The sequence below is a fragment of the Carassius auratus genome, chromosome 42, assembly GCF_003368295.1.
Source record: "Carassius auratus strain Wakin chromosome 42, ASM336829v1, whole genome shotgun sequence".
Classification (NCBI taxonomy): Eukaryota; Metazoa; Chordata; class Actinopteri; order Cypriniformes; family Cyprinidae; genus Carassius; species Carassius auratus.
The window spans coordinates 10,081,527-10,097,229 of record NC_039284.1 but is presented as its reverse complement, the minus strand read 5'-3'; the positions used below and the strand labels follow the sequence as shown (position 1 = coordinate 10,097,229).

The following is a 15,703-nucleotide window of genomic DNA, read 5'->3' as shown; positions in this document are numbered from 1 at the left end:
TATGAGATTAAATATACAAATCTCTCTCTCTCTCTCTCTCTCTCTCTATATATATATATATATAAATAATTATATTTTAAATACATTTAATGCAGTCTCATACAAGCGTGTCAGTTATTGGCTGGTGTGCCTTAGATGGCCACCAGAGTTCACAGTGACTTTTTGTTGAGCACATGGATTATTGTTTGTTGTTGCCATGTGCTCTCCTGTCTGTTGTCTGACCCCACCCTTCTTATTAATTTGTTACTCCACCTCTATCTCCCTTGTTACCCTCCTAGTTTGTCTCCCTATTTTATTATTTTACTAAGCCCATTCATCCTGCATTTGAGTCCTCTCCTCATCTCTCTTCCAGTCTCTTGACAGTGTGCAGCCTGATATTCGTCAAAAGTGTTAGCCATTTTATACTACATCTCTATAAAGAAAATAATAATTTTGACCAAACTCACATTTTAGGCATTTTTGCCAGCTTTGTTAGTTTTGTCTGTTTTGCTCTACCAATGCAAATAGTTCCACAGAGTCACCACAGAGCCTTGAAAGCAACACAATTGTGTTTCATTTCTGAAACAGTGTATTTGAACGAATTGGTTGAATAAATACACCACTTGTCACAATGAATTCATATAACCTGCTGAAATAATAACTGAAAATACCACTCTACTAATATATAGACAGAGACCTTGCCTTGTAAAAAAATATTTTAGTATTTTTATATGCAATGTTTTGGAAGCTCTTTTAAATAAGGTCCCATTAGTTAAAACTATTAATGCATTAACTTACAACAATGAAATACATTTAATATTATTTTGTTAATGTTAGTTAATAATAAAAAATAAAAAAAGCCCAGCTACATTAAATAACAACAGATTCAACTTTTGATTTTGATAATGTATTTGTAAATGTCGAAATTAACATTACAATTAATAAATGCTTTAGAAGTATTTTATATGGTAGTTTATATTAACTAATGCAATGAACTAATGTTAACAAATGGAACCTTACTGTAAAGTATTAACAGTATTTATATTTAATATTTAAACACTGAGCATTCTAAAATAGGATACTTGAGAATTTATACTATGCTTGCTACACCTTTATTCATTTATTATGTGATGGATTACATTGTATTGTATAACAGAGGGTTTTATGTTTTAAGGAAACCTCTAATAGACACTTGAGTGCAGTATTTAACATCAAACAGATGGACATACATAATTAATACATTTCCTTAATGCTGCTAAATGAATACATTAACACAATGAGTGAACAATAGCTTCTTTTTTTTTTTTTTATACCACCCGTGTGTATTCAAAGCTAGAATAAAAGCTTATACAATCACTTTAGACATAACATCATTTCCAAAGTAAGAAAAACAGGCAAACACTTTAAGGACCAATTCTCACTATTAACTTGTTGCTTATTAGCAAGCATTTTACTAGCATATTGTCTCTTATTACCCTGTTAAAAAGATACCTAACCAGCATATGCTGTTTTTTTTTCAAAACGGATGAGGCTATATTTTTGCAACACTTTGGAATATTCGGGCGAAACGTTTACATATCGACACAAGCATGACCTGAGGGTACATGAGTAGTTTTGGCACAGCACATTCAATGGAGTACATATAGCTTTAAGAACACAGTCATTGGTTTAACAAATCAGTGTTGATTATGGTACAGAATTTGTCGGTTCAGTTCTACAACATAAACAAGCAACATTTGTGTGCTTTGCGAAATGCTTCAGTCCTGTGAAATCTTGCTAATGGCCATGGGAATGTCAGCTAGAGTGCTAGAAGTATTCAAGCGGAGCATTCGGCTGGAGGTTGTGAGGCTACTCTGAGTATGATGAGGTTTTCTTCTTTGAAATATGTTCTGGCATAGATATGACAGGAACTTGTTGTGAAGAGAAGCATAAATGAAGGGGTTGTAGCAGGCCGAGCTCATGGCTAACAAGTGGCACGACACCTGGATCACATTGACGTGATTCTTGGTCAGTATGGCAAAGTCGGTGTCCAAGTCACGAATGAGGTTGACCACCTGCAAGGGGAGCCAGGAGAATGCGAATGACAGGACAGACACCAGTAGGAGGCGAAATGTCTTGGACCTCTTGCGCCCCCACTTTTCCTGGTTGGAAGGTGTAGCGGCCATGAGCCGAGGCGTAGCTCGGTGTTGCAGGTGACATGAGATTGCACAGTAGGATATGGAAACGGCTGCTAGAGGAACAAAATAAGAAAGGAGCAGGAAGAAACATGAATATATTAGACGACTGAGCTCCTGCCCATGCCAGAACTCCTCACAAACCACCATTTCATGACCTGTCGCACTAAGATCCAGGTAGACAGTGTGCAGAGCAGTTGGGGTGGACATTGCTAATGCACAGAGCCATATGCTGACCACCAACCACATGCAGAAAGCACGACCTCCGCGACGCCGGATTGGGTATGCGACCACCACGTATCGGTCCACCGCAATGGCGGTTAATGACAGAACTGCCGCAAACACAGTCGCGGTCTGCATCAGAGTAACAAAATGACACATGAACTGGCCAAAAACCCAACCGCGCTCATCAAAGGCATAAAATACAGTCAGGGGAACACAGAACAAGCACATAACCAAGTCAACCAGGGCCAGGTTTCCAATGAGGAAGTTTGTAGTGCTGTGAAGTTTCTTGTTCAGTCCGATGAAGATGAGGAGGAGGAGATTTCCAGAACATGCTACCAGGACGAGCATGGCATACAAAGGGATGAAGAGTGGCTTCAGGTCGATCAGGAGCTGCAGTCCACTGAATGAAGAGGCAGATGCATCTAAAGTCATGTTTTTCCATGATTCGTTATGGAGATAGTACATGTCCATCATGGTATGAAGACAAAACACTGACACCTGTTTGGAAAAAAAGGGACATGTAAATAGAAGAAACAATTATATTGTTCTGTTCAGAAATTATGAATATTAATTTTGTATATTGGTTGTATATTGGCAATAATAAATAGAATAAATAGAAAATTTAACAAAATTGTAATATAAAAATGTATAGCTAATTAACGCATCAGCACCACTGCTTTAGAAAAAAATTATCTGTATTGCTGGAACATTTTTGCCTGAAACAGATTCAGCACTTTGTTGGCTCTAAATGACCTCCATGATATCAGCACAGATCTACACCGGCCCAGATTGGATGTCCACTCACATTATTTTTGTGTGATTTAAAGTGGAGAGGTCTTGTACTTTTTGTCCGTACAAAAAGGCCATTCCTAATCTATAAAGGAAAGACTTAAAGTAAAGAGCAAAGTAATCTACACCTGGCATACAAACTGATTAAATGTACATACTACAAGAAAATATAGCAAATCTGTGTTCTCTGCCCTCACATAAGTGAAGAGATGTACAAATGACCTCTTAAAAGTGATTCTTAGTCAGGACTACAGTACGATAAATGCAAGATTACAAGCAATAGCAAAACACTCTTTCTTCAGTTTCTAAAAGCTACAGTGCTTTAATGTACAGTATGATGAGTGGAATAAGGAATAAAAAAATATTTTTTAGCAATTTGCATGAAAAGCAATTTTGATTTAATGTCAGTTTCAGTTGTGACAACATGCCCCTTACTGGGAATATTAATATAAAGCATAGGACAGTTCTAATGAAACATCTGAATAAACAAACACAAGTGAAGTGTGGCCAAGCATGGTGATCCCTACTCCGAATTTGTGCTCCGCATTTAACCCATCCAAGTGCACACACACACACACACACACACCGTTAACAGCCATATTGCTGCTGCGTCTGGTAAGCAGTTGGACAATGGACAAAAGATAAATGGCCTGTGCTGATTAGTTCACCTAATGGATTCATAATACTAGTGTAAGTGTGTTTCCATTATTAATGGACCGTTATGGGCACTCTGAACATGCAGAAGAACACTGTGAGACTGAAAGTCCTGTATGTTACTTTCTGTCAAACAGCCTACAATATGATCTTTTCTGAACATGATGCTACTGCTTCCCACCAGACCGTATGAACAGCAGCTCAAGTCTAAATGAAGAAGACAGCAGTTACATTACTCAGATCATTCTCTCCTCAGAGAGGTTATTTAACAGTTGTTATGGGGGAGCCAGTCCCCACAAACCTAAAAGATTGATTCGGTTCAATAATGAGAGCTTGTCCTGACTTAACATCTTATGGTAATAAATGAGGAGTTTAGAGGACGAAAAACTCTATTTGATGTATGAAATTATGATAATTGAGTAGCAATTATTAAATCTAATCCATTAAATGCATGTTACTGCATGTTTTATATATATATATATGTATATATTTACATTTAGGACAACTATCCAACAAATTTATTTTCTGCAACTAAAATCTCTGTGCAATTTAATTAGCCTGCCAATTAAAACATTATTTCAGCACACACAGTATAATTTCAGTTCATGCTATATATATATATATATATATATATATATATATATATATATATATATATATATATATATATATATATATATATATATATTCGAAAAAAAAACCTTCCTCACCTTAGTCCTTTGATCACTTCTTCAGTGGATGCTGCATGTTCCAAGAGCATTTAGTTTAAAGATACAGGTAAGACTTCTTCCCAGAATGGTTATTAAATACAACCCACGTAAATGTCCTCCTCAAAATGTTCGCAATTCGTGTATATTGAGCTCTCAGATCGCTCAGATGACTGGAGATTTCCCTCGACACGTCAATGCGCACGAGTGCGAGGACCCTTCAGTAACGACCAGCCTGCTTGCGTTGTTCCAACATTTCACAGACCTTCACTTCGGCTAAATGGATAATGCAATCAGATCATTAAAACGAATTAAATGTAATCAAATAAATAAAACCAATTCAATTCAATAAAATAATAAAAAAAAAAATAATTTAATTATAAAAACAAACGCATTAAAGAACAATTTAAAATAAAATAAAAACCGAGCACTGCTTCATTTTACCCGATTAAGCATATTTTTTGTATTATTTAAATATTCTTTCTATTAGTAATGAACCACTCTTACAAAAAATGAGACGCCTAATAAACGAGACATTGCCTTTTTTTCCTGGTTCAGTATACTGTGCTTAATTATTATAGCTTAATATGTATCACAGGGTGAAAGGAAAACTACTGAGCTTGATCAATATATATATTGTACACACAACAACTTACGATGTTGAGGAAAACTGAATACTAAAATGTCAAAGTAAATCAAGTCATTCACTCATGTAATAATTTTTTTTTTTTTACAATGTACTCGAACAATATGAATAATTTGATATATAATAATAAAAAAAAATTAACCTGTAGAATAAAGCAATGATGCTTTAACAGTGTAATGACAGGAATACCCTGAAGTGCTGCTTCATTCATATTTAACAATAGTGACATCTGTTGGTTAGTGCTGGGCAAAAATATCAGCGTGCATCACTACAAAGGTCACACAAGAATCTCATTATAGCTCCTTCATAGCTTTTATTGTCTTTTCAGAATTAAGTATAGTTACTAACATGTTTAGAGACAATAGGCACATTACACTTAACATTCTCTACTAATGTTTAATTTAGTGGTCATCTTTTCCACTGCACTGACCTACATGTTTGACTTCAGAGGAATGTTCACATACATGACAGATATTACATTATCATATCATATAAATATGCATGAATTTTTTTTATAAATGTATTGTCCGTGTATGTTTTAATTAGTGTATGACAACAGTACAGGACAGTAGCAACAAAAAAAAAACATTAATCAACATAATTAAATTCATTTGAAAATACATGTTGAATGCTCTATGATAACATGTAGTCAAGTTTGGACTGGGTTTAGATTATGCTTGTACTTCTCTATCAAATCAGATTTCTGCTTTTGCAGAGCATGCTCCTTGGCAAGTCAATTTTATCAAAGAAAGTTTTTATTTTTTTAAATTCACATTTCTTTCAGTTATGAAAATATGAGGATACAAAAATGAATCTAGAGTTGAAACCAGATTGAGAGGCATGCGCAACCAAGGAAACCTTGATTTAAATGCGTATCAAATGTTCCCATTAAAGGATTACTTCACTTTCAGAATAAATAAAAAAAAACTGATAATTTACTCGCCCCCATGTCATCGAAGATGTCAGTTTCTTCATTCACAAAGACATAAAGGCTTTTTTTTTTACCTTAAAAAAACCTTAATTTCTTTGTGACTAAATCAGAAAGAAATAAACATCTTGGATGACATGGGGGGGGGGGGGGGGAGTAAATTATCAGGAATTTTTTTATACTGGAAGTGAACTAATCCTTTTAATGGATCACAATATTTAGTTGCTGTCCACAACAAGACCCCATATACTTCCCCTAGCACTGCTGGTCAGCACAGCAAACAGGTTATTGCTGTGATAAGGTTATTTCTCTGGGTTTGGGCACTCATCCTCCTCACTTGGCTTGTCAGTTTGGGTTGAGCTGGCAGGAGCCTCGCTGTTCTGTGTGGGTAAGAGAAGGTACTCCAGCTCTTCTGCATTGATGGCCACCCTTTCAGGAGACAGCCAGCGCTTGAACTGCTCCAGAGCACTGCAGGATCCACAAGACCGAATAATTACACGCAAACCCAAGAGCTAAATGACCATAGAAATGAATGCTTTTTTGTTTTGTTTCATCAGCAAAGAGAAAAAATAATCTTCTTAAATCATCTGGATTTCTGAATAATAGCCTAATCAAGGTCATTCATGGAAAAATATCTTTACAATAATAATATTCTGATTAAAATTGTGCATCTTCAGAGGACCTCAGTCAGGACCAATTACAGCTGTATCATCACCATTCCCTACTTGCACCAGAGTGCGCTTCTTATCTAGCTAAGCAGGTGTTAGCATACTTGCCATGGGTGATGTTGGGTCACAGACGCAATCCAAGAGTAAGACAACAACAGCGTGGTCCAAGAAGAATAAATTAAGTATTTTAGATTGGCCAAATTCAGAGTCCTGACCTTCCTCTGACATGTTATTGTGTAATCTGAAGTAGATCATTCTAGTGAGAAATATGCTGAGACTGGTGTGTGGACAGAATGATCCTTAAAAAATCTCAGCATTTTCAGAGAAGAAAGATTTTTTTTTTTTTTTTTTTTTTGAATGCTCTCATGAAGTCTTAAAAAAAAATATATTCATATTGTGAAATATTACTACAATTTACAGTAACAATTTACTATTTGAGTATATTTAAAAATGTAATTTATTGCTGTGATGGCAAAGCTGAGTTTTCAGCAGACATTACTCCGGTCTTGAGTGTCACATGATCATTTAGAAAGCATCCTTAAATGCTGATTTGCTGCTCAAGAAACATTTATTATTATCAAGGTGGAAAACCATTGTGCTGCTTAATATTTTATGGAAATGGTTATAATCTTTTTTCAGGATTCTTGGATGAATAGAAAGTTGAAGTGTTATAATATGTGTAGACATTCATCCCATCTGCAAAAGTTATTGTTCAAGATGCCTGAGAGCAACAGAGCTCCTCCGTACAGTACCTCTGATCGAAGCTCCCTTCCTGGAACAGTTCTGAGGTTTGGGCATCATGAAGGAATCGATCCCAGCACTCCTTTTTAGCCTGGGACAAGGAACGGAGCATTTCTCTTGATGTTATGTCATTCGACTGTCCCTTGATCCTCTTTAATCGATTTTCTGTAGCAAAATAACATGCTCTTAGAAATCTGATCAACAGGCCGAATTAAATAAATGGAATTTCCTGTAACTTACCTAAACTGGCAATGTAAACCTCAGAGTCAGCCATTGGTTCCCATGGGCTGAAAGAAGCTCTGGGAGAGTTTGTCTGAGGGTTTCCTGGAGAGGAAGGCTCAAATGAGTCTGTAAATAGTCCCACATCCTGTTCCTGAGGCTCTGGCAGACTGGAGCAGATCTCAGTCCACAGATCTCCACTAGATCGGACCGCATGGGTTTCGAAGTCGTCAATCATCACGTTTCTAGCGATTAAAGCATATTTGAATGAAGATTATAAACAATCTGCAGCGACATGCGTGTTGTAAACACAATGGATATCAACATTAATGGTTTAAAAATGCAAAGACAGGCCTGTCAGTTTTCTATATAGGAAAAATGTTTAAGTTTGAACAGCGACCGTTGTTTACAAAACAAGGTATCAAAAGATTGTTGACATTACGTAACTAGGTCTCAAGCAAACCCATATAATGGAGCATAGAAAATTAACAAAGTGGTGCTTACCTTAAAGTACAATGGTCTCAGTGCACCTGAGACCTAAATAGATATATTAAAAGGAGAAAAACATGCACGCATTAGCATTTAACATCCATCCTTATCTCTTGCTGTGCCTTCGCTGCTGCTGTGCTGAGCAGCAAGTAACTGAAGGATTTACCCACCGATTTTGATTGGCCATTACACCTGTCCGTCAATAACTCCGTGAATCTGATTGGTCGTAGAGATGTGTTTGGAAACGCTACTTCCGCTTACCTCTTCAGCGCGTTGACATCGGGTAGAAATTTACGAGAAAGGTTTTTGTTTTGTTTTGATAGTTATGTACTTGTCATTTATATACACCTATTTAGTCTCTGTTACCATTTAAAACAATCGTATGCTAACATGTAATGGAGACGCTATTGCTCACTGATAGTTTTGGTTGTGCGTTAAACTACGTACAACATTTTTAAAGTCCAGTTTGTTTCGAATATAATAATATTGTGTTTTTATTGTGTACTTGATGTCCGGCGTATGAAATTGAGGTCAGGTCAGATTTTCAGGTTTGTTGACCTGAATCAAGGACGCATTTTGGATTCACTGCTCTGAGGTTCAAAGACAGGTAGATCCATATCAAAGCTATTAAAATTAATGAACAAACTATATTGTGTGCATCACAAATTCACTTACTTTTTTTGGTTTACACAAAATTAAATGCATATACGTTTTTACATCTGTTGGGGGTGCTTAGGTTTGCTGCTTTTAGTTAGTCTCCCAGCTTGTTAAGGCTAGCTGGATTTGAAGGGGTTTTAGGGACGTTAAAGACCAGCTTGACTTTAAAAGTGTAAGTGGTTTAAGTTGGTAATCTTTTTCAGCAGGGTAAGTCTCTGTACGTCAGAGTGAGTTTACAGACTGTCCGAACTTGGGAGTTGTTGAAATCCAAACATCATTTGCTGCAGACAGTGCTTGTTAAGCAATGCCCTATGAGTTTGCTGCTCTCCAGAACCATGGCATGGATCTCTAATGGCAAAACACATATAGAACTCATCACTCACTTAAGAGGTTAGTAAAGAGATAATGACATAAAAACAAAGATTAGATGTTATTGTACATCTCAATACACAAAAGTTATTTTATGGACAGTAGTAAAGAGCTTAATGTTTTCCTTCTGTGACAGATCATGAAGTTATTCGCAGTGACAGAGTGTTTAATGCCATGCTTGCCACTGATAGAGGGATTTATTCCAGAGACCACCCTTATGCTGATTCTCCCCAGTCCATAGGTGAATTTTATAAATCAGCAGGCATATTATATTGGTCTGAATTTGCGAAGCAAGCTAGAAAGAAAAAATGCAGTGCCATTTTTCACTCACACTGGGTTTTTTTTTTCTACAAAGGATACAAGGCTACAATCAGTGCCCCTCATATGGTACGTCTGGCAAACACTTCTAAAATTGTTGTTACTGTTATATTTAATATGCAATAATCAAAGGCATGAAATGTAGCATGCACATGCTCTGGAGGTCCTCAGTGACAAGTTAACAGAAGGAGCTTCAGCCTTGGATGTGGGTTCAGGAAGTGGATATCTCACTGCATGCTTTGCCAGATTGGTGAGTGCTATTTTTTTTTTTTTCAGGATGTCATGCAAGTTTTTAATATATAATATTTTTGTGTTAGAATTTTTTTTTTCTTGACATTTTTTCAATAAGAAATATAATGCCTGGCACACCCAACTCTTCAGCGCTTGGGATGAAAGTACAAGATAAACTAAAAAAACTTTCATGTTTAATTATATTTTCTTCTAATTATTTGCAACATGAATATATATTTATATATATATATATATATATATATATATATATATATATATATATATATATATATATATATATATAATGTTGAAAATAATTAGAAGAAAATACAATTCTACGCCAACATGAACAATCATTACACAAATCTATATAACATATTATATGACAGAATGTAATATTATATATTTATCATATTTTTGCATATATTTTTTTTATTATTTTACATAATTATTTGATTGAATAAGATCTAAATATTGCTGTATTACATTATATTTTGCTATGTTTATTATACAGGTAAGACCCTCTGGAAAAGTAGTGGGAATTGACCACATAGATGAGCTGGTGCAAGCCTCTGTGAGAAATGTCCAGGCGGATGATCCAGAATTGCTTTCCTCTGGACTAATTAAATTAGTGGGTGAGGGATTCAAATAATATGCTTTCTTGTATGTTGAAGCGCAAACATTCTCAGTGGTCATGTTTATGTCATTGCTAGTGACATTTCAAGAGTGCTTTAAAAAAAACTTGTTTTTGTGAAATGCTTTTCTTTTTTTTTCGCCTCATAGTGGGGGATGGACGGTTGGGTTATCCTGATGAAGCCCCCTATGATGCTATTCATGTTGGAGCAGCTTCTCCTACACTCCCTAAAGCTGTATGCACATAATGAATTAGATGTAATTGTTATTCACGTAGCCTGCAGTAGTCTTATTTAAACATATGCATCAACAGCTCCTGGAACAGTTGAAACCAGGTGGGAGACTTATTATGCCTGTGGGCCCAGAGGGTGGAAACCAAGTTCTGGAGCAGTATGACCGTCAAAGCGATAGTACTTTCCTCAGGAAAGCACTGATGGGTGTGATTTACGTCCCACTGACAGACAAGCACCACCAGTGGCCAAGGTATGCATCCAGTCCTTATGAGATGAAGCAGAATAGAGTGATTTGTATTGTACTGTAGCTCATCACATCTGTGGGGCTGTTGATTTGTTTCTCTTCCCAGTGATGGGCTGTGATTGCAGTATGGATGCCCCTGCAGGAGATGGTGCTGGTGGTGCGGTTCAGAAAGCCCTTAGGGCTGAGGGACTGCTCTCATCCCATCTCCATCTGCTGCCTAGCAACATAATCTTCTAGATCATTCTGATTCTTGACTTAAAACTGAAGTTCAACTGCAGTAACTGCTAGAGGACTGAGGTGTCTCTTCACTTAAACTGTGTAAGCAAGAACTTCCATATCTAAGGCTTGTAAACTCTGAATGCTTCATAAGAGGGCGTGCTATGCTTTAACATACTATACAGCAAGAAGCAATCACAATAGAGTACAGTTATATGTGGAAATCTAACTGCTACCATGCTACTTTTGATGAATTATTTTGATGTGACATTACAAAGCTATATGCCAAGATTTAAATAAAATGGAAACTAAAATACGTTTAGCTGTTGAAATGAAAAATGAATTAAAATAAAAACGTATTCTCTTTCTTTTGTAATCTGTGCAATATTAAAAAAAAGTTACTGTTGTCTAATCAATTGTGTGATTTTAAATTTGATTTTAATGAATCTACTTGTTAAATGTACACAATTAAATGTAAACATAATATTATGCCTTGTTTTTTTCTCAAATTAATAAAGTTCAGTATACTATGATTTATGAACTACCATCAACTATTTTTTATCTTAGCCAAGAAGTGTAAAAATACATAGAACTGCATTAAAATAAGAAGAAAATATAAAAGTAAATGAACATATACCTTGTGAAGAGATATGAGATTAATGGCCAGTGTCACTAGGAAAAATATGACCACCTTTTGCCCCCCAAAAAAGGAAGCTAAAGATTAATTAACTTGTGTAAAGTTTATATATGTCTTAAACAATAGCTCATAGAGTTCATACAAAAAAGGAAGAAACAAAAATATGTATAAATAAAATTATTTTTATAATACTTTTTTAGGCCTACGAAAGTGTAGATTTAAAGTAGATACAATTTTTTTACACCACAAATAATTAGTAAACAGATGACGTCACATGATGTCATCAAACCAAGACGGAAATAATTCTGTCATTGAGTCGCTGGATGGCATGCTCACGTGTGCGAAAGGGAAGGTAATTTAGCAGGTTTAAATGCATTACTTTGCTTTGGAAAACAATAGAAAACAATAATAATCTGAAACACTTGTATCGGAGCAAAAAAAGTGAGTTTTAAAACTCTGGGAACGCTACGGACAGCGCTAAATCAAGTGAGGACAAATAGTTCGCAAGTCTCCTTTATAACATCTTGACTTTGGAAAACATCAGTTCAAGTACACGTTATGGAGAATAAAGAAGCCACAACTGAAGAAGACAGCTGTGATACGGACAGCACAGTTAGAACAAATCGCGGTAAACGTAAAAACGAGGAGACGGATGAGGCAGCAAAACAAGGCAGCCGTAAGAAGCAGAAGAGGTGCGGGAAACAGCTGCGTCCCGGTGAGCGCTACGTGCCTCCGCCGCAGAAACGCAACCCTGGCGTGAGTTTCAGCCAAGAACATTTTGCCGAAACCTCCTACTATTTTGATAGCGGTCTTCGCAAAGTGAATCCTTATTATTTTGATTTTACGACTTACTGTAAGGGACGCTGGATTGGTAAAACATTACTAGAGGTTTTTAAGAGTGAATTCCGGGCAGAGTCTCTGGATTACTACAGAAAGGCTGTCAAAGAGGGGCGTATTAAATTGAATGAAACACCTGTGGATGACCTGAATATAATACTGAAGGTAAGAGATCACGTGGCAACATATCTCTTTATATGTGCAGGTTTCTTTAATTGTTTTGTACCTCTTTTGTTTCTCTAGAATAATGACTTTATGAGGAACACAGTGCACCGTCATGAGCCCCCTGTGAGTGGGGAGCCCTTGGAGGTTCTGGTGGATGATGGTGAAGTGGTGGTGGTGGATAAACCCGCCTCACTTCCTGTCCATCCCTGTGGCCGCTACCGTCACAACACTGTCATTTTCATTCTGGGGAAGGAGAAGGGCCTTAGTGGCCTCCACACAGTACATCGACTGGACCGCCTAACCTCAGGTGTGCTGCTGTTTGCTCGTACACTTGAGGTCTCCAAAAAACTGGGTGCGATGGTTCGTGAGAGACAGGTAGGACAACATTTCTGAATGGCATATTTGGTGTTAGGTCTTAAAAATGTTGCATTCTGTCAGTCACAGTTGGTTGGAATTGTAGATATAAATAAAGGTAAAATTATATCAACACTGAAAATTTCTTGATAAAATCTGCTAACAGTGGTGGTCTAAAGGGGTACTCCAAACGGAGAACTAGGAGTGTCCCTTAAAAATAAAATGGAAAAAAAAATCACTTAATAATAAAAAGTATAAATGCTAATTTCAATATCACTTTTCTTTTTAAACTAACAAATAAATATACATTAAAATGTTTTAATTAGTTTAAATATCTAGTTAAATGTAATTATTGCAACCATTTAAATTGAATTTTTATAAAGCAATTACAAATTGATTTTATATATATTTATAACTTTTTGAAAATCAAGTTAAAAAATGCCATTTGACAGTTCACACATGGAAGCAACCAATCATCAACTTTCTACTGAATTTTAAGACACGCCCTCCATATTAAAACTTTCATTTGAATATTAGTTGTTAATTTGTTTTGTTACAATAGAATATCATTCTTTACATGAATACAAATTTTATCTGTGTGTATATTTGAAAAGTTAATAATTAATGTATTATTTATTTTGATGTTACATGTCACTACATTTTTAAACGTGAATGAAATAAATGGAAGAAAAATTGGATATTGTCACCACAAATTAAGAATCTGTTCCCACAACATAATTTATGGCCATGTTTTGTTAATTAGTTAAACATTTTTTATTAATATTAATAAAAAAACATGTGCAGGTCTCCTTACTAAAATATTATTTAGAAATGAAAGTTTATGCAATCTCTAAAGTCTGGAATTGTCAGGCAAAGGTCTATAACATGCATTTATAAAAATAGATGAGGTGAACTTTCATTTCATACAGATTAAAACTCAACTTTCTTTTTTTCACAGTTAGAGAAGGAGTATGTGTGTCGTGTGGATGGGGAGTTTCCAGAGATTGAGGTGGTGTGTGAAGAACCCATCCTGGTAGTGTCCTTCCGCGTGGGCTTCTGCAGGGTGGATCCGAAAGGCAAAGAATCCCGCACAGTTTTCCAGAGACTGAGCTATAACGGGCACTCTAGTGTAGTCCGCTGTCTACCTCTCACAGGACGTACGCATCAGATTCGTGTTCATCTTCAGTTCCTCGGCTTTCCCATCCTCAACGATCCCATCTATGGGTCTTCTGCATGGGGTCCAAACAGAGCCAAAGGAGGGCTAGTGGGTATGAGTAATGAAGAGCTTCTAGAAGCTCTTATAAAAGACCATAGTTCAAAGGAGAGTCTGCACTTGTTGGATTTGCCTGATGAAGTCGTCCCTGGAAAGCAAAGGCCGGAGACAGAATGTAGTGATGGTGCTCAAGAACACAATGATCAAATAATTGCACCTGCATCCAGTGGTGTTGCGTGTGATGACAGTTCATGTAAACTAACAGAGGAGGAAGGAAAGGCAGAAGGTAGTCAAGAATTTCAAAAGAGTACATCTGCAGCCGAGACTGTGGACAAGATGGATAGTGCTCATAAAGAAAAGTATTCAGTATCAGATGCTCAAATCAGAAACTTCAAAATCAAATGCTTTTGTGAGAGATCATTTATGTGGAGAGTGTAAAATAGTGCGACCTGACCCAACCAAGAAGGATTTGATTATGTACCTACATGCATTACGATACAAAGGACCTGACTTTGAATACAGCACACAAATGCCTGAATGGGCCAAAGAAGACTGGCTTCAGGACTAAAATAAAATCAGATGTATTCATGCATCTTTTGTTACCTTATATATCGGCGTGTTTACAAAGATTGTTTTTTTTTTATCTCTTTGATTACTGAATATATTCTGAGTGAATTCAAAACTACTTTTTACATTTGTTTTCATTTAAGTTTCGTGGATTTATTAGTCAGGTACATTTCCATTTCATCAGTTTATTTACCGGTTTATTTGAGAAGGACAACATCCCATCTGACATGAGCGTACAGCAATAAGAGCTTCTATTTTTATTTTTGTGGGAATGAAAATAAAGCATGTTATTTAATATAATTTTCTTCTGCCCCTTCAGTAATAGCAGGTGAGAGTAATTTTAATTAAAACATGTAATGCAAAATATCGTGTTATGCATAGAAATGAAGCGGAGATTTTTTTTTATTTTCTTACGTAGTCCAGTTTCAACCTGCCTTTTGAACTCAAAACCACCAAAGAAAGTCATTGCAGTGTAATCTCAATTAAAAATATTTTTTATTTTTAATGAACTACGATCATAGTTTATCTTCAGACAACTTCAAATCTGACTTTACGCAGAGGCTATCAACAACAGTAGTTCCACACCAGCAGGTTTTATAATACAGCTGCATAATTTCAGGAAAAAAAAAAAAAATTTTGGCACAAATCATTATTACATTTTGGCACTTTGTATTTTAAGATGCTTTGACAATGTCGAGAACACATCTGCTGGCCTTAATGAAGTAATGTTAAATTAATCTGGATATAAAAAAAGAAGGATATTCTTTCTAGAAATACATCATTTTGCAGTATAATTAACATTTGCTAAGC

General features: G+C 35.9%; 4 protein-coding genes across 11 annotated transcripts; 2 read left to right on the top strand and 2 right to left on the bottom strand.

Annotated features, from left to right (window-relative positions):
• Positions 1-980: 980 nt before the first annotated feature.
• Positions 981-2,885, bottom strand: prlh2r (prolactin releasing hormone 2 receptor). Its single transcript, XM_026229197.1, has one exon. It carries the CDS (start codon positions 2,850-2,852, stop codon positions 1,737-1,739), a length of 1,116 nt encoding a protein of 371 aa, XP_026084982.1. The 5' UTR covers positions 2,853-2,885; the 3' UTR covers positions 981-1,736.
• Positions 2,886-5,467: 2,582 nt separating this feature from the next.
• Positions 5,468-8,381, bottom strand: LOC113060600 (coiled-coil domain-containing protein 32-like). Its single transcript, XM_026229661.1, has 4 exons — positions 8,235-8,381; positions 7,752-7,975; positions 7,523-7,676; positions 5,468-6,570 (listed from the first exon to the last, which is right to left on the bottom strand). Exons 2-4 carry the CDS (start codon positions 7,966-7,968, stop codon positions 6,405-6,407), a joined length of 537 nt encoding a protein of 178 aa, XP_026085446.1. The 5' UTR covers positions 7,969-7,975; positions 8,235-8,381; the 3' UTR covers positions 5,468-6,404.
• Positions 8,382-8,458: 77 nt separating this feature from the next.
• On the top strand, positions 8,459-11,608 carry LOC113060599 (protein-L-isoaspartate(D-aspartate) O-methyltransferase-like). 8 transcript variants are annotated; one of them, XM_026229660.1, is made up of 10 exons: positions 8,507-8,521; positions 9,080-9,083; positions 9,164-9,266; positions 9,382-9,486; positions 9,601-9,632; positions 9,709-9,813; positions 10,309-10,429; positions 10,578-10,663; positions 10,741-10,910; positions 11,011-11,608. In XM_026229660.1, the coding sequence occupies exons 3-10, from the start codon at positions 9,188-9,190 to the stop codon at positions 11,021-11,023; spliced, it is 711 nt and encodes a 236-aa protein (XP_026085445.1). In that variant the 5' UTR covers positions 8,507-8,521; positions 9,080-9,083; positions 9,164-9,187; the 3' UTR covers positions 11,024-11,608. The 8 variants fall into 8 exon arrangements, with proteins under 8 accessions (XP_026085443.1, XP_026085442.1, XP_026085441.1 ...); XM_026229658.1 differs by lacking the exon at positions 8,507-8,521 and adding an exon at positions 8,459-8,502 and having other exon boundaries at positions 9,080-9,266; XM_026229657.1 differs by having other exon boundaries at positions 8,465-8,521; positions 9,083-9,266.
• Positions 11,609-12,037: 429 nt separating this feature from the next.
• LOC113060598 (RNA pseudouridylate synthase domain-containing protein 2-like) lies at positions 12,038-15,573 on the top strand. Its single transcript, XM_026229651.1, is given in 4 exon segments — positions 12,038-12,759; positions 12,838-13,134; positions 14,072-14,704; positions 14,706-15,573. Coding segments are annotated over 4 exon segments (1,563 nt in total). The 5' UTR covers positions 12,038-12,315; the 3' UTR covers positions 14,895-15,573.
• Positions 15,574-15,703: the final 130 nt, after the last annotated feature.

Coding starts and splice junctions, on each gene's coding strand:
- LOC113060600 (XM_026229661.1), bottom strand. CDS start 7,968: ATGATTGACGACTTCGAAACCCATGCGGTCCGATCTAGTGGAGATCTG. Junction 7,677..7,751: donor GGTTTACATTGCCAGTTTAG/GTAAGTTACAGG, acceptor ATTTTGCTACAG/AAAATCGATTAAAGAGGATC. Junction 6,571..7,522: donor GAAGGGAGCTTCGATCAGAG/GTACTGTACGGA, acceptor TGGATCCTGCAG/TGCTCTGGAGCAGTTCAAGC.
- LOC113060599 (XM_026229658.1), top strand. CDS start 9,188: ATGAGTTTGCTGCTCTCCAGAACCATGGCATGGATCTCTAATGGCAAA. Junction 9,814..10,308: donor CTGCATGCTTTGCCAGATTG/GTGAGTGCTATT, acceptor TTTATTATACAG/GTAAGACCCTCTGGAAAAGT. Junction 10,664..10,740: donor CTCCTACACTCCCTAAAGCT/GTATGCACATAA, acceptor ATGCATCAACAG/CTCCTGGAACAGTTGAAACC.
- prlh2r (XM_026229197.1), bottom strand. CDS start 2,852: ATGATGGACATGTACTATCTCCATAACGAATCATGGAAAAACATGACT.